At 46.0% G+C, this 17174-nt stretch overlaps 1 protein-coding gene across 3 annotated transcripts in view; it reads left to right on the top strand.

Moving 5' to 3' along the window:
• Positions 1-689: 689 nt before the first annotated feature.
• LOC139758672 (zwei Ig domain protein zig-8-like) overlaps positions 690-17174 on the top strand; it is a 51078-nt gene continuing 34593 nt past the window's right edge. The window contains exon 1 of one of the 3 annotated variants that reach the window (XM_071680257.1): positions 690-1025. Coding sequence is in view for 1 of the 3 variants with exons in the window: in XM_071680256.1 (XP_071536357.1) it covers positions 1666-1687 (22 nt within the window). In the remaining 2 variants the exon portion in view is untranslated. Of the gene's footprint in view, positions 1026-1449; positions 1515-1610; positions 1688-17174 lie in introns of those variants that run through there. The other 2 variants (XM_071680258.1, XM_071680256.1) reach the window with 2 other exon arrangements.

Here is a 17174-nt window from a genome sequence, read left to right on the forward strand (position 1 = left end):
GATTCCTCCACCTTTGTTGACCTTATTGATTACTGCGAACGGCGGAGGAAGAGGGTGCCATTACACTTGACTTGACCTCGTCTTCTGTCGTGACATGATTTAATATCTTCTGGGGCGCCCCAGCGCACGGCTGACGATGGAAGTCCCTGGGAACCGATGAGGTTGAAGTCCTTACGAGCCGATGATGGGTTCCTGTGGGAGCCGATGATGGGGGTCTTGGTCCCCAAAAGCTTCCCTATGGTTGGGGCTGGCTGGGGCCCGTAAGTCCTTCCCTGGTTGGGGGCCATGGGGCCGGCTGGGGCCCTGAAGATAATGTTCGCCGTGTTTAGTCAAGGTGTTGTCCCCATGGAACTCATGAGCCATAAATTATGCTTATCCTTCCCAGCGAAGATCACAAAAGATTTTATGCAGCAAAGAAGAAGAATCATTGAGGAAGAAGCATAATTTTTGCGCTAGTGGGGAAGAGAAGGGAGGGGGGGGGGGGGGAGAAGGGCGCTGAGACGTCCCCTCCCTCTTTCCCAGGCCTCCCTGACCCTCCACTCCCCCTCTCCCCCAGGGCTCTCCTTCCTCCTCTTCTCCTCCTCCCTCTGCCCCTAGCGCCATCTAGCAGGGCGGACATGGCACTAGGAGGAGGATGCTGCTGCCGCTGCTGCTGCTGGGCCTGCCTTCCTGTCTGCTCAGGCTTCAGGCCTCAGTGTTCCTCTGGCTGCGACGGGGTTTAGACGCGCGTCGCTCCGGTAGCAGCGCCCCATCTCCCCAGGTTCGCCGACTTCGAGTCCGATTCCATTATATTCTTCCCGGACGGAAGGTGTTCGATGGGAAAAGCTATTTCTCAGTCTATAGATGATACGTAATATTCGTATTACAATGAGAGTCATGTGATTATTCATATTACTGAACTCTCATGATGAGAAACATTAATATGTATGACAGAAACTATGCCAAACTAAACTCAAAAGTTTACTGAAGTTTCATGAGAGTCTGCATCTCTCAAACTCTCCATTACGGACTTCGATGATAAATTTGTAAGTAGAAAACTAATCTTCTTTTACATGTATATATGAACAGAACTGGATGTATACTTTCCGATGATGACACACACTCACACACGCGCTGCAGAAGTATACATATTCATTTTATTTTGGCATATGCATCTATTGATTCAATGTAGGCCTACGATGGCCGGAAAAATAATGGCGTTGCAGATGATTGCAAGCATTTGCTGCCGTTGCCGTGGTTGTGTATAACAGCAACATGACTGCAACACCGTCGCTACACATACCCATGGATATAAACCGTCGCTACACATACCCATGGATATAAACCGTCGCTACACATACCCATGGATATAAACCGTCTTCGTCGTGTCTGCTGATTCCGGTTTTATCCCGAAGCTGCGGTTTAAATGTAAGAGCGGGCGGGGGTGTGGGCCAGTGTCTCTCTGTCGTTCGACGGGAAAGGACGCACCGTCGTCGCTCCGGGGGACCAGGGCCGCTGCAGGATCTCCACGACTGGTGGGTTGTCGGGCGGGCGGGCGGGCGTCGCATACCCTCCCATATCCTCCACGACACGTCGTCCTCCCGACCCACAGCACCAACAACCCGATGGATCAAAGAATATCATGTGTATTTATCAGTCTGTTGTGCGGCATGACCCGAGTCCAGGATGGTGTTACTGAAAACGGATGGTAGGTGTGACGTGAGGTATGTTACGGGGCCGTCCTCTTGTGACGCTCACGATGGGCGTCACAGCGTCACGGGACGCTGACGGCGACCAGGCCGCTGACGCGACGGGGCGAGACAAAGGCTTACATTATTCCTGGATATGTCAGCGACCGTCAGCAGGCCTGGCATCCCGGCTGTCAGCCGTTGCTTTTTGCTGAGACCTCTGGGACCACAAGACCAGACGGCTGACAGGCCCATGGGAATACGCAGAGGACCGGCTGACGCAGAGCTTGAACCAAGTCCGGCTGACGCTGCAGGGAGGATAAAGAGGTGCCTGGTGACACGTCAGACGATGTGGGACCACGGACGATGACCCATGACACATGTGGGACCACGGACGATGACCCATGACACTTGTGGGACCACGGACGATGACCCATGACACTTGTGGGACCACGGACGGTGATCCATGACACATGCGGGACCACGGACGGTGATCCATGACACATGTGGGACCACGGACGATGATCCATGACACATGTGGGACCACGGACGATGATCCATGACACATGTGGGACCACGGACGATGACCCATGGCACTTGTGGGACCACGGACGGTGATCCATGACACATGTGGGACCACGGACGGTGATCCATGACACATGCGGGACCACGGACGGTGATCCATGACACATGTGGGACCACGGACGGTGATCCATGACACTTGTGGGACCACGGACGATGACCCATGGCACTTGTGGGACCACGGACGGTGATCCATAACACATGTGGGACCACGGACGGTGACCCATGACACATGTGGGACCACGGACGATGACCCATGACACATGTGGGACCACGGACGATGACCCATGACACTTGTGGGACCACGGACGGTGATCCATGACACATGTGGGACCACGGACGGTGACCCATGACACATGTGGGACCACGCGCGGGCCCCTCAACAACTGCAAGACCTTACAGAAGGCCAACTAAAAGCTTGAAGACAGAGAAAAGGTAACCAGCAGCTCACCGATCAGAGGAAGACCACTGAAGACCCGGGGTAACAGAAAAGACCACAAGATATTTGGGGGAGTAAAGATGGACGCTTAGGCACTTTTTGGACCACCAGACAATTGTGGAACAACGGACGGACCACCAGACACTTGTGGAACCACGGACAGACAACCAGACACTTGTGGAACCACGGACGGACCACCAGACACTTGTGGAACCACGTACGGACCACCAGACACTTATGGGATCACGGACGGGCTAAACGTTCATTTCTCGGGCCCATGGGCGATTTAGCATCATCTACAGAAAGTAGACTGGGTCTTTACCAAGACTTGAAGAGGTTAAAAAAAAGACCCCAGCCATCTTTACGAGTTGGCCTAACTCCATTAAGCCTGTGTAAGCACCAGCAAGTAGGTTAATTAGGGCGAATTAGGCCAGTGAGCCGTATTAAGTACCTTGTACAAGCTGAGTGCCTCAAACGCAGGTAATTACTAGAACCAGACACGGGAAAAGGTGGGGGTCTCATCTCTCGCTCTGATTGTACGACTGTTGATGTGGAGACAAGGGCCATAAAATGGCGGATTCAAAACTGGTTGTTAGAAAGAAGAGAAACTCCTCGCACTATTCCTGTAACGCGATTAAGTAGAGAGAGAGAGAGAGAGAGAGAGAGAGAGAGAGAGAGAGAGAGAGAGAGAGAGAGCCATCTAGTGAATGAAATTTGTATTTAATGTGAAAAAAGGTGGAGTGGGGGAAGGAAGTGAAAACGGGAGAGTGTTTGAAGGGATGACTTGAGTGTGTGTGGGAGAGATGCGTGATTGTTGTGATTCTAAGGAAATTAAGAGCGATTAATACTAATTTGTCTTATAAACTCTGATGAGACTAATTATGCAACCAGAGAGATGATGGTTATAAATTACTGGACCTACACAACACTGAAAATGTTGGGTCATTGTCAGCTGGTCAGGTAATACGGTGGTTTACTGGACTTCTGGGAAATGTAATATTTACATCACGTTTTCTACTTTCACAAGTTTGATTTATTTTACGATGGCAACAGTTGAGTCCGTGGAGCTTCCACCAGCTTGCGAGGATTCCGCTGAACAACTAGTTCGTGATAGACTCGTTTAACATCGTTAACGACTGCCTCGTTAACCACGACCTTGGCGACAGCCTCGTTTAACACTGACAGTTGACTTTACGACAGCCTTGTTTACGACAGCATTGTTTACGACAGCCTCATGTATGAGAACATCATCGTTCTTCGTTATCTCTCTCTCTCTCTCTCTCTCTCTCTCTCTCTCTCTCTCTCTCTCTCTCCACAACAAACACTTGCCTCCTCTCACGTTCATGGAGGGCGTTGTGTTCTCTGGGAATAAAATCCTGAAATCCGAAATGGTGCTGGCTCATCCTCCCCTCCCCCTGTCCTGAATGGGTCTGGTCCACACTCCCCCCTCGTCCTGAATGGGTCTAGTCCACCCTTGTTCTGAACAGGTCTACTCCATCCTTCCCCCCTTTGTCCTGGAAGGGTCTGGTCCACCCTTCCCCCCTTTGTCCTGGAAGGGTCTGGTCCACCCTTCCCTTTGTCCTGGATGGGTCTGAGCTTATTCGTCAAGTGTGTGGCCTCACTAAACTAACACTTATCCAGGAACAGAACCACATATAAGGTAAGGACACTGGCCAGAGAGGTACACGTCTGAAAGTCTCGAAAAGACTTACGTTCGACCCTCTTTATCTGCCATGATTGAAAACTTTTGAATATCGAACTTGAAAGTCATTAATTAGCTGGACCACCTAACTTTAAGTTCCTGAAGAACTTTATCTTCTCACTGAACGCTTGTCACAGGAGCAGAAATGAGGTTTTTTATGCATAATTACGGAAAACATCATCATTTTCACCAAAGTTTGTCCCCTATCTTACGTATGGCCACAGTACCGAGGTCAGGCTTCTTCTTTTTAATATATATATATATATATATATATATATATATATATATATATATATATATATATATATATATATATATATATATATATATATATAATGGTTTGTGTAAAAGTTGTTGAATTCTGAGGGTTATGTAAGGGTTCAGGTTAGGTTCGTGTGTGCCACAGTCTGAGAGGGAGATGGTGTATTCCTGAGGGATGAAGACATTGTGTCTCTGAGCAAGTTAGTTATTCTATTTGCCAGATGTAGTGTTGTAAATTTATCACTGCTGTTGTTGTGCTGGGGCGCTGTGATGCCATGTGAGGTCGTCTGCAGGGTACAGAATATTCACATGGTAGTGTGCAGGGGGCCAGAGGTAAGTCATCTAGTAAGAAACAAAATAAGGTTGGAGAGAGAACAGCTTTCTAGTGGACACCATTGTACAGCTTGAGAGTTTCTGGATGACTCTGGCCGGGCGGGCAGCTAGGGATTTTGACCATTTACTTTTTTTCAAATTTTTGTGGAGGATGATATCAAATATCTTTTGTGATGGCATATGGCGTCAAATGTTTCGTTGATATCACACACTGATACCGTGTGTGGGAGGGGGTCAGGTAGGTTCACTCCATGCGGGATGTGTCGTGTGAAGGTTGTGTGTACCTTGTGATGGTGGAGTGTCTGGGCTCTGATGTTTGTGATCGATGGATGAAAATGGAATGACTGGTGTGATACTGATGTGGATCAACTTTGTGAGGAGTTTGTATACTGGTGATACTAGTGATAAGAGGCGACAGGAGGGTGTGGAGCTGGATGAGTGAGAGGGTTGGGAGGAGGTTGAGTGGCTGGTTGAGAGGGTTGGGAAGTGAGTGAGTGGGTGAGGGTTGGAAGGAGGGTTGGGAGAGGGAGGGTGGGTGGTCGAGAGGGTTGGGAAGTGAGTGGGTGGGTGAGAGGGTTGGGAGGCGGGTGAGGAGGTTTCAAGGATTTGTTTAAATCATTTCAGGTTTGTGGGATTCTGTTGTGTGACTGGCGATGGTAAGATGTGTGCGAGGACGTGAACTGCCGATGGACCGGAAAGTTTTATGTGGAAGTTTGATATGTTGTCATGGCCAGCTGCAGGGGAGTTCTGATGGCCAGCTGCAGGGAAGCTCTGATGGCCACTTGCTGGGATGTGCTGTGGGATGTATGATTGAGTTGTGTGTGTGTGTGTGTGTGTGTGTGTGTGTGTGTATGTGTGTGTGTGTGTGTGTGTGTGTGTGTGTGTGTCGGGGTGAGTGACGGGTGAGTGAGAATGGCTGTGACCGGATGGAGTGTGTGTGCGTGCGAGTGTGTGTAGGTCTTCTATGATGGAGCTCTTGAAGGTCGTGGTTTATTTGGCGATGATCGTCGCGTGGAATTACACTGCTGTTTTATTTTTTTTACGTTGTGTAGAAGATGGGAAGGTGTTGTGTAGAAGATGGGAAGGTGTTGTGTAGAAGATGGGAAGGTGTTGTGTTGGAGGTTGGGATGCTGTGGCGACGTGTCGTTCACCAGGGTTGTGTACTGTCGCTTCCGTGGCGCGTCACGTGAAGGAAAGACTTCCAGTGTGCTTGTGTGTTGGCCATAACAGGTTGTGGAGGGTGTTGTCCACAGGCTGGACGTGTCCTCTGGTCTTTGCTGATGGCGATGAGTGGATCCCTACATACCAGGGGGTCCCCTGCACGCCAGGTGGTCTCTGTACGCCAGATGGTCCGTGTAGGGTATAACACACGCAAGCGTGTGGTCTGAGGCTGTGGTTCACATCACTGGCCAGGCAGGAACAGCTAGACACTCAGAATTGGTCCCACTCCAAGACTCTGACTCCATTCTTCATCCATGATATCATGGCCGGGGACAGCTCGATGCTCCACTCCAAGCAGGAGCAGGGTAAGGTGGGCCTTTTTTGAACGGGAGGATAGTTTTCCTGAAGACATGTCGAACACCTCAGGTTCGCTGCCACACACACACACACACACACACACACACACACACACACACAAACACATACATCTATATCTATCTATCTATCTATCTATATATATATATATATATATATATATATATATATATATATATATATATATATATATATGTATATATATATATATATATATATATATATATATATATATATATATATATATATATATATATATATATAATTTATCAGGAAGAACAGCTGCAAAATACATATGTAGCATGCCTGGCTGGATGTGGTTTTTCTTTAACTGTGAGATTTTTTTTCACTCACGGAAAAACAAAAATATTATTTTTCGTGGCTGAGGAAATATTGTGTTCAGGTTCAGAGAACCTTACACTGCTGGGGTTCTCCGGCGCCGCTGGGGGGGGTTCAGTTGGGTTCAACTGTATCTTTGGTCACATTAGTGAGTCATACTCCTATCGTGTCTCACTCCTGGGTATATCGTCAGCTTTGGAATATCGTCAGCTTTGGAATATCGTCAGCTTTGGAATATCGTCAGCTTTGGAATATCGTCAGCTTAGGGTATATCGTCAGCTTTGGAATATCGTCAGCTTTGGTATATCGTCAGCTAGGGTATATCGTCAGCTTTGGTATATCGTCAGTTTTGGTATATCGTCAGCTAGGGTATATCGTCAGCTTAGGGTATATCGTTAGCAGCTGACAACATCCCACACCACCTGCACCAGCTGGCCCGTTCCCCACACCGACCGACCGACCCCCCCACACATACATACAGACGGGAGAGAACCATCTGTATGCGCACACACCATAACCATCTGGCTTCCCTGGTCCTTCCCACAATATCCCACCTGAATGTCTCGTTCACGTTACGGCTGCAAACAGTGGTGACGACCCCTGACCCCCCCTCCCCCCTCACTGTGATAGGGGGTCGCTCGCTCGCGCGCGCGGGGCTAGACATCAGCGGTGGGACGTGGATAGCTCGTGCGGGACTCAGGGATAGGCATTTCCAGGCTGGTCAATGGTATTGGACGCATGGTTATGGCGGGAGGCGGGTGACGTCGTCCGCAGATGGTGCTCCGCAGGTGGTGATGGGCCCAGTGGGGGAAGGGGGAGCGGGAAGAGGAGGAGAAGGAAGCCGCCAGCAGCTGGTGACCCCCCTCCAGCCCATCGTCCCCCCCTTCCCCTTCCCCCCATCCGTGTCGTGGTAAATGGGTGAGCCAGACAACAGTAGACCTGATGGTCTCTGACGAGGTCATCTGCTCGAGGACAGTGATTGGACTCTAAATTTCCTATATATGTAGATGGAGACGAGACAGAACAGCAGAAGGCTCCTTCCCACCCACCACTCCCTCCGGCACATCAGTTGGCAGGAAGACAGCTAAGAGGGAACACCGTTGTGTTATGGAAAGAGTATACTAACGTGGAAATTCTACAGGAAAGGTTAATTGGAAAAACGCATTGTTATTCAAGCTGTCGCATCCACCGAACAAGACGGATCTTAGCTTTTAATTTGAAGAGAAAATGATTGAAATGAATATACATCATATCTTCATTCATGTGCAGGCTCATTCACTAATAATGAATACAATTAAAGTAGTTATCTTGTGTTTTAAATGTTTCATTGTCGCGCGTTGGCAGTGTCGAGGGAGTGGGTCTATAACCAGGTTCTATAACTCTGTCACTATCAAAACTTTCGACTCATGTCAAGCATTACGTCTCCCTAAACTTCCTACCATTATATCAGGTTGCTGTAAGTCTCTCTAAAGTTAAAGATTGTCTTCACTTATAATACCGAAAGTATTAAGTATTTTGAAAACTTTAATTACATTCGGAAGTCGTTTCTTTCTTGTTTTTTTTTTAGAAAATGGTTTGAGGTCACTTGGTGATGGTGTGTGTAAAGGTACCCCACTGGTGATGGTGTGTGTGGAGAGGTACCCCACTGGTGATGGTGTGTGTGGAGAGGTACCTCACTGGTGATGGTGTGTGTGGAGAGGTACCCCACTGGTGATGGTGAGTGTGGAGAGGTACCCCACTGGTGATGGTGTGTGTGGAGAGGTACCCCACTGTTGATGGTGTGTGTGGAGAGGTACCCCACTGGTGATGGTGAGTATGGAGAGGTACCCCACTGGTGATGGTGTGTGTGGAGAGGTACCCCACTGGTGATGGTGTGTGTGGAGAGGTACCCCACTGGTGATGGTGTGTGTGGAGAGGTACCCCACTGGTGATGGTGTGTGTGGAGAGGTACCCCACTGGTGATGGTGTGTGTGGAGAGGTACCCCACTGGTGATGGTGTGTGTGGAGAGGTACCCCACTGGTGATGGTGTGTGTGGAGAGGTACCCCACTGGTGATGGTGAGTGTGGAGAGGTACCCCACTGGTGATGGTGAGTGTGGAGAGGTACCCCACTGGTGATGGTGTGTGTGGAGAGGTACCCCACTGGTGATGGTGTGTGTGGAGAGGTACCCCACTGGTGATGGTGAGTGTGGAGAGGTACCCCACTGGTGATGGTGTGTGTGGAGAGGTACCCCACTGGTGATGGTGTGTGTGGAGAGGTACCCCACTGGTGATGGTGTGTGTGGAGAGGTACCCCACTGGTGATGGTGTGTGTGGAGAGGTACCCCACTGGTGATGGTGAGTGTGGAGAGGTACCCCACTGGTGATGGTGAGTGTGGAGAGGTACCCCACTGGTGATGGTGTGTGTGGAGAGGTACCCCACTGGTGATGGTGTGTGTGGAGAGGTACCCCACTGGTGATGGTGAGTGTGGAGAGGTACCCCACTGGTGATGGTGAGTGTGGAGAGGTACCCCACTGGTGATGGTGTGTGTGGAGAGGTACCCCACTGGTGATGGTGTGTGTGGAGAGGTACCCCACTGGTATATATGACGATAATGACAGATGGCTGGTGGTCACTCTCAGGTGGTGATAGTGACAACAGTAGACAGTAATACACTCACCATCCTCGTTGGTCATGAGACCTCGTGGAAACCAATTGTATATCATTGCAAGTCTAATGTAAATACTGCTAACTCTACAGCGATCATTAACAACAACAAAATGTTATGCAAATATTTACTAATATCGTAATTTTTTTTTTTAGAGTTGTAAACATTGTCTTTATAAAAGATTTAAATTGTAAAATTCATGTTAATTCTGTATTTAAGTCTAGTTCTAATATACCCACAAGGGAGCGCGCATTATGATAAATATTTAGGGTCAAATTTTTTATATCTTTTGAAATTCATTGCAACTGAATCTAACTGAATAAACGATATATATATATATATATATATATATATATATATATATATATATAATATATATATATATATATATATATATATATATATATATATATATATATATATATATATATATATAAAGTTTACACTCAGACCATCATACTATTAACAATGTGTTAACCCCAAACCTCGGCCAGCCTCACCTACAACCCCCACCCTAGACCTGAGGTGATGCACAACCTCTCCACACACACAACCAGCAGGCGGGACAACCCGTACTGCTAGTTCCCGTGAGCGGCCGAGCCACAAACAATACCATAAAACTTTGGGAATCAATCCTAAAACTTTGTCAATGGTAAAAGAAGTGAGTAAACTGCAAGACCGGCGGAGGAATATTATGGTAAACTACAAGACCGATCAAATAGCTCTACAGTAAACCACAAGACCCATCAAAGGACAGTAAACTCCAAAAAGCAGTTAAAGAGCATATTGTAAACCACAATACTTGGTTATGGGTCACGAGTAAACCAAAAAGTCTTCAGAAAAGACGATATACAGTAAACCACAAGACCTATGAAAGAGCTCCAGGGTATACCACAGAAAACGTTATGTGTGTCTTCTCTTAACAGAAAAAGAAAAAACGGAGGCTACGGAAATATTGGGAAAAAAAAGGACAAGACGTTCATTCTAATGAGATGTTTATTCCAATCAGTGGCAACATCATGTGAAGACTTTTCCCCATATAGGAATTCCATCTATCTTATAGATTCTCACACTGTGTGGAGGACTGGAACCTCTTCTTAAGACCATAAGACAAGTGAGTGTCGACCGCCAGCACACTCCATCATAGCGAATTATAAGGCATTAGTGGCGCGCCCCGAGCCAAGGAACTTAGAATGAGAGGAAAATGGCGAACTCTCACGGGATCGGAATGTTTATCGAGCAAGAACCCTGAAATGAATAGAAGATAACAAGCTTTTGTAAGCGCATTCAACTCGCTTTGGATCTGAGGAACTGAACCCTTCCATGAAGCAAAGGTCTGGAGGAGGAGGAGGAGGAGGGACGGAGGGGGGAGGATTCGGAGGGAACTTTTTTTTCCCTCCATAAAACAGACGAAATCTGGCGAAGCCGACAATCAGAACTGCCGATGTACGTGACGTCACTCGCTACGTGTGCGTCCGCCTCAGCTTGGTCAATGGAGGCCATAAATTCTTTCCTCCCAACTTTGCACGCACTTCTCGAGGCTTAACTCTGATGGTTACTCGGGCCAAACACCACCAAGACCTTCCGAAACGACTGACTTCCAACACTGAACAGAAACGACGCATTTTGGTCTTTAACTGAAGATATGCGTGCGTCTCTTGTTTCCCTAAACCAAACAGGAAATTATATATAATATATATATATATATATATATATATATATATATATATATATATATATATATATATATATATATATAAACTTTAGATCTTTCTTTTTTCAATGATAGTAATGAAATCCGACAATGAAAGAACATTGCTAGACCTCAGAGCAGCTGGCGGCCTCTGGCAGTAAGATCCACTGGCAACCCCCCCCCCTCCACACACACACACACACACACACACACACACACACACACACACACAAAACTATTATATTTTCTAATACTTTACTGATCCACTGAGTGTTCCACCAACTCCTAAAAAAATGATCAAACTTTTTCAGGACCTTTGATAACCCGAGAGCACAGTACAATAGGATGAGCGTTATGCATGAACAATGTTTTTACAATTTCGCTAATGAAAGTATCAGAGGTGAGGATTCCTTTGTCATGATAATTTGTGTTAAATAAGTTTAAAGAAGAAATTAGAAGAAGGTCATAACCCAGGCCATACATGCCTCGCTTTTCAAATTACGTGATATTACGATGAATAACATCAAGTCTGGTTTTAGCAAGTTGTATGACAAACTCTTGATACCTTATCTTGCCTTATCTGTTGAGAGATCATGTGTCTCGTCCTAGCCAGTGTGTTTATCGTCTTATCAATTATTTCCGCTCATAAAATCGCGCTGCAGTACACCAAGACTCGATCTCTGGAAACAATACTTATTTGCCATTGTTCAAATATTACCCAATTAAACTTGATAATGCAAACGAATCTACAAATGATATTTTTATGTTTATATAAATTCCTTGTTTATATAGCTGCATGACTCACACAGTATGCTTGTAATCACTATCTTTCCTAGTACTCGAGACAGTTTTAACAAATAATTTCTTCAGTACACGAGACGGACATATTAAGTACTTTAAGACGCAATAAAGATATAACGAATAATCTCTCGTACATCAGTCGGACAATAAATGTTTACTCTGGTACATAACCCGGATGTAAATAATGTTTCATGACCCTTCACAGCTGATCGATGTAAACAAGCATTTGATCCACTTACGTTGATTTCACTTTCGTCGAAATTCCGTCCACAAAGGCGACTTACATCTACATATAACATGTCATACTAATATTAACACACTAACCTTTAATTCATCAACTCTATGTATCTAAGGTGTAATTTCTCGCACGTATGTGAAGAGCAAATTAAAGTTGGCGAGAATATTTATATATTATACATATCAGCCCAGAGGTAGGTAAGCAAGCAAGGTGAAGTGTTCACACGGCGCAAGGGTAGGTGTGGGTGTAGAAAGGTGTGGGTATAGAAGGTGTAGGTATAGCAAGTGTGGGTGTAGAAGGTGTGGGTATAGTAAGTGTTGTTGTAGAAGGTGTGGGTGTAGAGACTGTGGGATGTAGAGAGGGTGTGTAGATGGGTCTTATGTCAGTAAAAGGTCTTTCCCTCCTGCTTAAAGACCATACCTTCGTGCTCCAGGGTCGGCAATGTTTATTCAACATAGATATATCATCCATGTGATGTGGCAGTTGCTTGTGTTTCCCCCATCAATACACAACATTTCAGGCAGATTCCTGTACTGGCATTACAATCACGACACCAGATCAGCTCTGAAGTCTTGCATATCCGAGATTAAGAAACTAATCCCAAGTCATAAAAGCATACTGTTGAGATGAAATCACCAATCATGAATTCATCATTGAAAAGATTTTTATACAAAGCCCTATGTAAATAATGAGCTGTACTAAATGACTATGAGTAACTCGATATATAGATAGATAGATAGATACAGATAGATAGTCAGGTAGATAGATGGACAGATGGTGAGAGCGACAGATAAAGAGTAATTTTCACAGATGTGTACATAACAGTTAACGAACTTGCCCGTTTGTTTGCCAGAGTTTGAAACACTTGGCAAACACAACCTTCTGATGGTTGTGTTTTCCCAGGGATCGTTCTCCCGAGGTTGTGTCCGGTTATGACTGTCCCACTGTAGCTGAGTGCCTCTCGTGAGTGCCTCTCGCGAGTGCCTCTCGTGAGTGCCTCTTTGTCCGACTCCCTCACACATCTATCATGCTGGGAATGTGTATGAGTAAATCACTTCGAGTCATCTGAAATATTTTGTTGACTGAATATCATCTCCGGACGGAATATTCTCTTAACTGAATATCATCTCCGGACGGAATATTCTCTTAACTGAATATCATCTCCGGACGGAATATTCTCTTAACTGAATATCATCTCCGGACGGAATATTCTCTTAACTGAATATCATCTACGGACGGAATATTCTCTTAACTGAATATCATCTCCGGACGGAATATTCTCTTAACTGAATATCATCTACGGACGGAATATTCACGTGAAACATATCGTGTGTCGTATTGTAACCAGCAGAATAATATTCTTATATTATTGGATATATGATTCTGGAAAAAAGGCTGAATACACGTTTATCTAATGAATAGCTCGAGAGCTATTTATTTGAGGTCAAAATATATATATATATATATATATATATATATATATATATATATATATATATATATATATATATATATGGAAACTTCATCCGACTTACACTGGAGGCAGACGTCTTCCTCAAAGTTATCACAGAGACATTGTTACAGTCAGTGGTGCCTGTCCTCCACTTGCTGGAGCCGTAGTTAACAACTGTTGACTGAGAGGAGGAGCAACAATGAGATGGCTCTCGTCACACGGTTCCTAAACACGTTATCTCAAGGCAGTGTGGTGTCTTGTGGGCTGGTGAACACACGCACGAGGAGGGTGACGTGTCCCTCACCTGTGCCTCGGCACACCTCCCTTCCTTTGAGGAAAACCTCACAGCAACATCAATCTCTCTCTCTCTCTCTCTCTCTCTCTCTCTCTCTCTCTCTCTCTCTCTGCCTCTCTCTCTCTTGAACACCGAGACTGTCAGATAATGACGCGCGTATGACAGACCGTCAGAGATAACAGAGGCGATAGCGCTCCAGCCAGACCCCGCCGGAGGGGAAAAAATATATATATCTCTGAGGTGTAGTTTTCTCGAGCGGAGCCTAAGATTGGAGGTGAGTCAGTTTAATGAACTTTCACGCACAAGTTTAAACGTTTGTTCAAGAGTGAATCAGAACTTAGTGTGTGTGTGTGTGTGTGTGTGTGTGTGTGGTGCACCATGCTTGTATTTCTGTGTACTGCGGCACACGGGCCGACTCCTCACCTGCGTCTGTATCTCTCTGGCGACAGAGAGAGAGAGAGAGAGAGAGAGAGAGAGAGAGAGAGAGAGAGAGAGAGAGAGAGAGAGACATCAATAGCCAGTATCGCCAACGCAAAGGGGTTGAGACACACACACAGACTAATGCTTCACGAGAGCCACCAATATTGGCAACACTTGTAGGAGCTGAAATGCTGATAACGTTCTCCTCCAGTGTTATCTTGCCTTCCTCAGCTGATAACGTTCTCCTCCAGTGTTATCTGGCCTTCCTCAGCTGATAACGTTCTCCTCCAGTGTTATCTGGCCTTCCTCAGCTGATAACGTTCTCCTCCAGTGTTATCTTGCCTTCCTCAGCTGATAACGTTCTCCTCCAGTGTTATCTTGCCTTCCTCAGCTGATAACGTTCTCCTCCAGTGTTATCTGGCCTTCCTCAGCTGATAACGTTCTCCTCCAGTGTTATCTTGCCTTCCTCAGCTGATAACGTTCTCCTCCAGTGTTATCTGGCCTTCCTCAGCTGATAACGCTCTCCTCCAGTGTTATCTTGCCCTCCTGTGGTTCCTCTAGTGTTATCTTACCTCGTCCCGATGATAACCTTCCCTTGTCTTATCTTTAAGTGTTGCTTCCCTGGAGTTCTCAAGCTCTTTGTAGTAATTGCGACACAGATATGTTATCTTTAACCTTATTCCTTCTTGCCTGGTTCTCTTACTTCCGTTATCTTGGTGGCAACTGTGACAATGATATGTTATCTTTATCCAAGGATGCGTCTTCCCCTTACTTCCCTTGTGTTATCTTAGCGGGAGTTGTGATAGAGAGATGTTATCTTTAGTCTGGGAGCGTCTTCCATGACCGTTTTCTTGCTGTTATCTTTGTGGATATTGGAACGATGATATGTTATCTTTGTGGATATTGGAACGATGATATGTTATCTTAGTGGATATTAGAACGATGATATGTTATCTTAAGCCTGGGAGATTATTTTCCGAGATTTATCGTGTTATCTCAGAAGGAATTTTGAAAAAGTGATACCCTGTTATCTTCTGTGCAGACAGGAGTCAGATAATGCCCTTAGGGATTAGCTAATCAGCAAAGACACGCCTGACACCCTGAGATTAGCCGAGCAGCCAGCCAAGAATTGCCAATCCCCCCCCGAAAAAAAAGAGGATTAGCCAATCAAACCAGGCAGGCCGCCAAGGCTCGTGCAACGCCCCCTCAGGATTAGCCAATCAAGCAGCCAATACTTCACAATTCACGGAGACAGTTAACTCAAAATGACCGCCGTAAAATTGAACAGTTGGGTGAGGGAGGGGGGAAGGGGGGGGGGTTGGATGACTAAGGGTGGGGGTAGATTAAGGGTGGGTGGTTGAGGGAGGGGTGGGTGGGCTGGGGTGGGTGGGTGGGGTGGGTTGGTGGGGTGGGTTGGTGGGGTGGCTAGATACACTAGTGAGGATGGACAGGTTCGGAGGCTGGTAATGAACAAGGCAGTGGCGACCTCTAGCCTCACTGATCCATCGTTGAATAATTGATGGAGTGAATCAAGAGGAGGAGAGGAGGAGGCAAGTGATTCCTGGCCAAGCAACTGGAGGAGCGCCAGGCGTGCTATGAGAGAGAGAGAGAGAGAGAGAGAGAGAGAGAGAGAGAGAGAGAGAGAGAGAGAGAGAGAGAGAGAGAGAGGACCCCCACACCCCAATCATGTATCGAGGACACAAAACTCATAACACCTCATCCCTCTTCCCCCCCAAGACATCATCTCTATAAGAACCTCATTCATCTCAAACCTCACAATTCTCACAAGAAACAAACAAACAAACACATCCACCTCACAAACCTCGTAGGGAAAGAGAGACAGCTTTATTGTCTTAAATATTCCAAAACAACTAGGTAATTCCAGACTCAGATCTAGTAATTACGACTCAAAAGGATTAATCTCAAGGAAAAAAGCGTTAATGCAAGTGTTAATTAGCAGGAAGTAAATATTAGGATAATTTATTAACCTCCTGCCTCTCTCTTGGGATGGCCATACCCAGCAGGTGAGAGGATTCTCCAACATCTCCAACACAGGAGGGAGGAAATTCTTCTCCAACATCTCCAACATAGGAGGAGTACATTTTTCTCCAGCATCTCCACCAGGGAGGCACAGTTTTCTCCAACATATCGAACAGGAGGTCGACAATCTTCTCCGACATCAACGAGAGGGAGAGAGGTTTCTCCAACATTCCTAAAAGAAGAAAGAGTTTTCCCCAACATTCCCAACAGGGGGAAGATAATCATCTCCAGCATTTGCATCAGGAGGGAGAGTCTTCTTCAACATCTACAACACAAGGAGGAACCTTCTCTCCGATCTACTCCAACATCCCTACCAGGAAGAAAATCTTCCCCAACATCTTCACCGGGAGGGAGAAAGCCTCCTCCATCCCTCCCACACAAAACACTGACACAGCCCCCACCAACAATGCCTCCAACAACAATACAGAAGCTCCAAATGCAGTAATATACAACTGTTTTTCCCCCAACACTTTTCCATATTTTGTTAATGAAGTGAATCTGGGTATTACCAATTAACATAGAGCACAGAAACAGAATTAATACGGTAAATACTAATCTTCTTTTTCCCTCAGTATAAATAAATCTCCAAAAATATAGTGTTGGCACAGAGGAAATTACATTAGAAACAAACCTTTGACTCGAAACGTTTCTTTTTCCCTCCAAGAAGCGACCTTAGACTTGAGGTAATCTAATTACGTCTTTAGAGTGTTTGCTAAATGCAAGTGCTT

The sequence above is a fragment of the Panulirus ornatus genome, chromosome 31, assembly GCF_036320965.1.
Source record: "Panulirus ornatus isolate Po-2019 chromosome 31, ASM3632096v1, whole genome shotgun sequence".
Taxonomy (NCBI): Eukaryota; Metazoa; Arthropoda; class Malacostraca; order Decapoda; family Palinuridae; genus Panulirus; species Panulirus ornatus.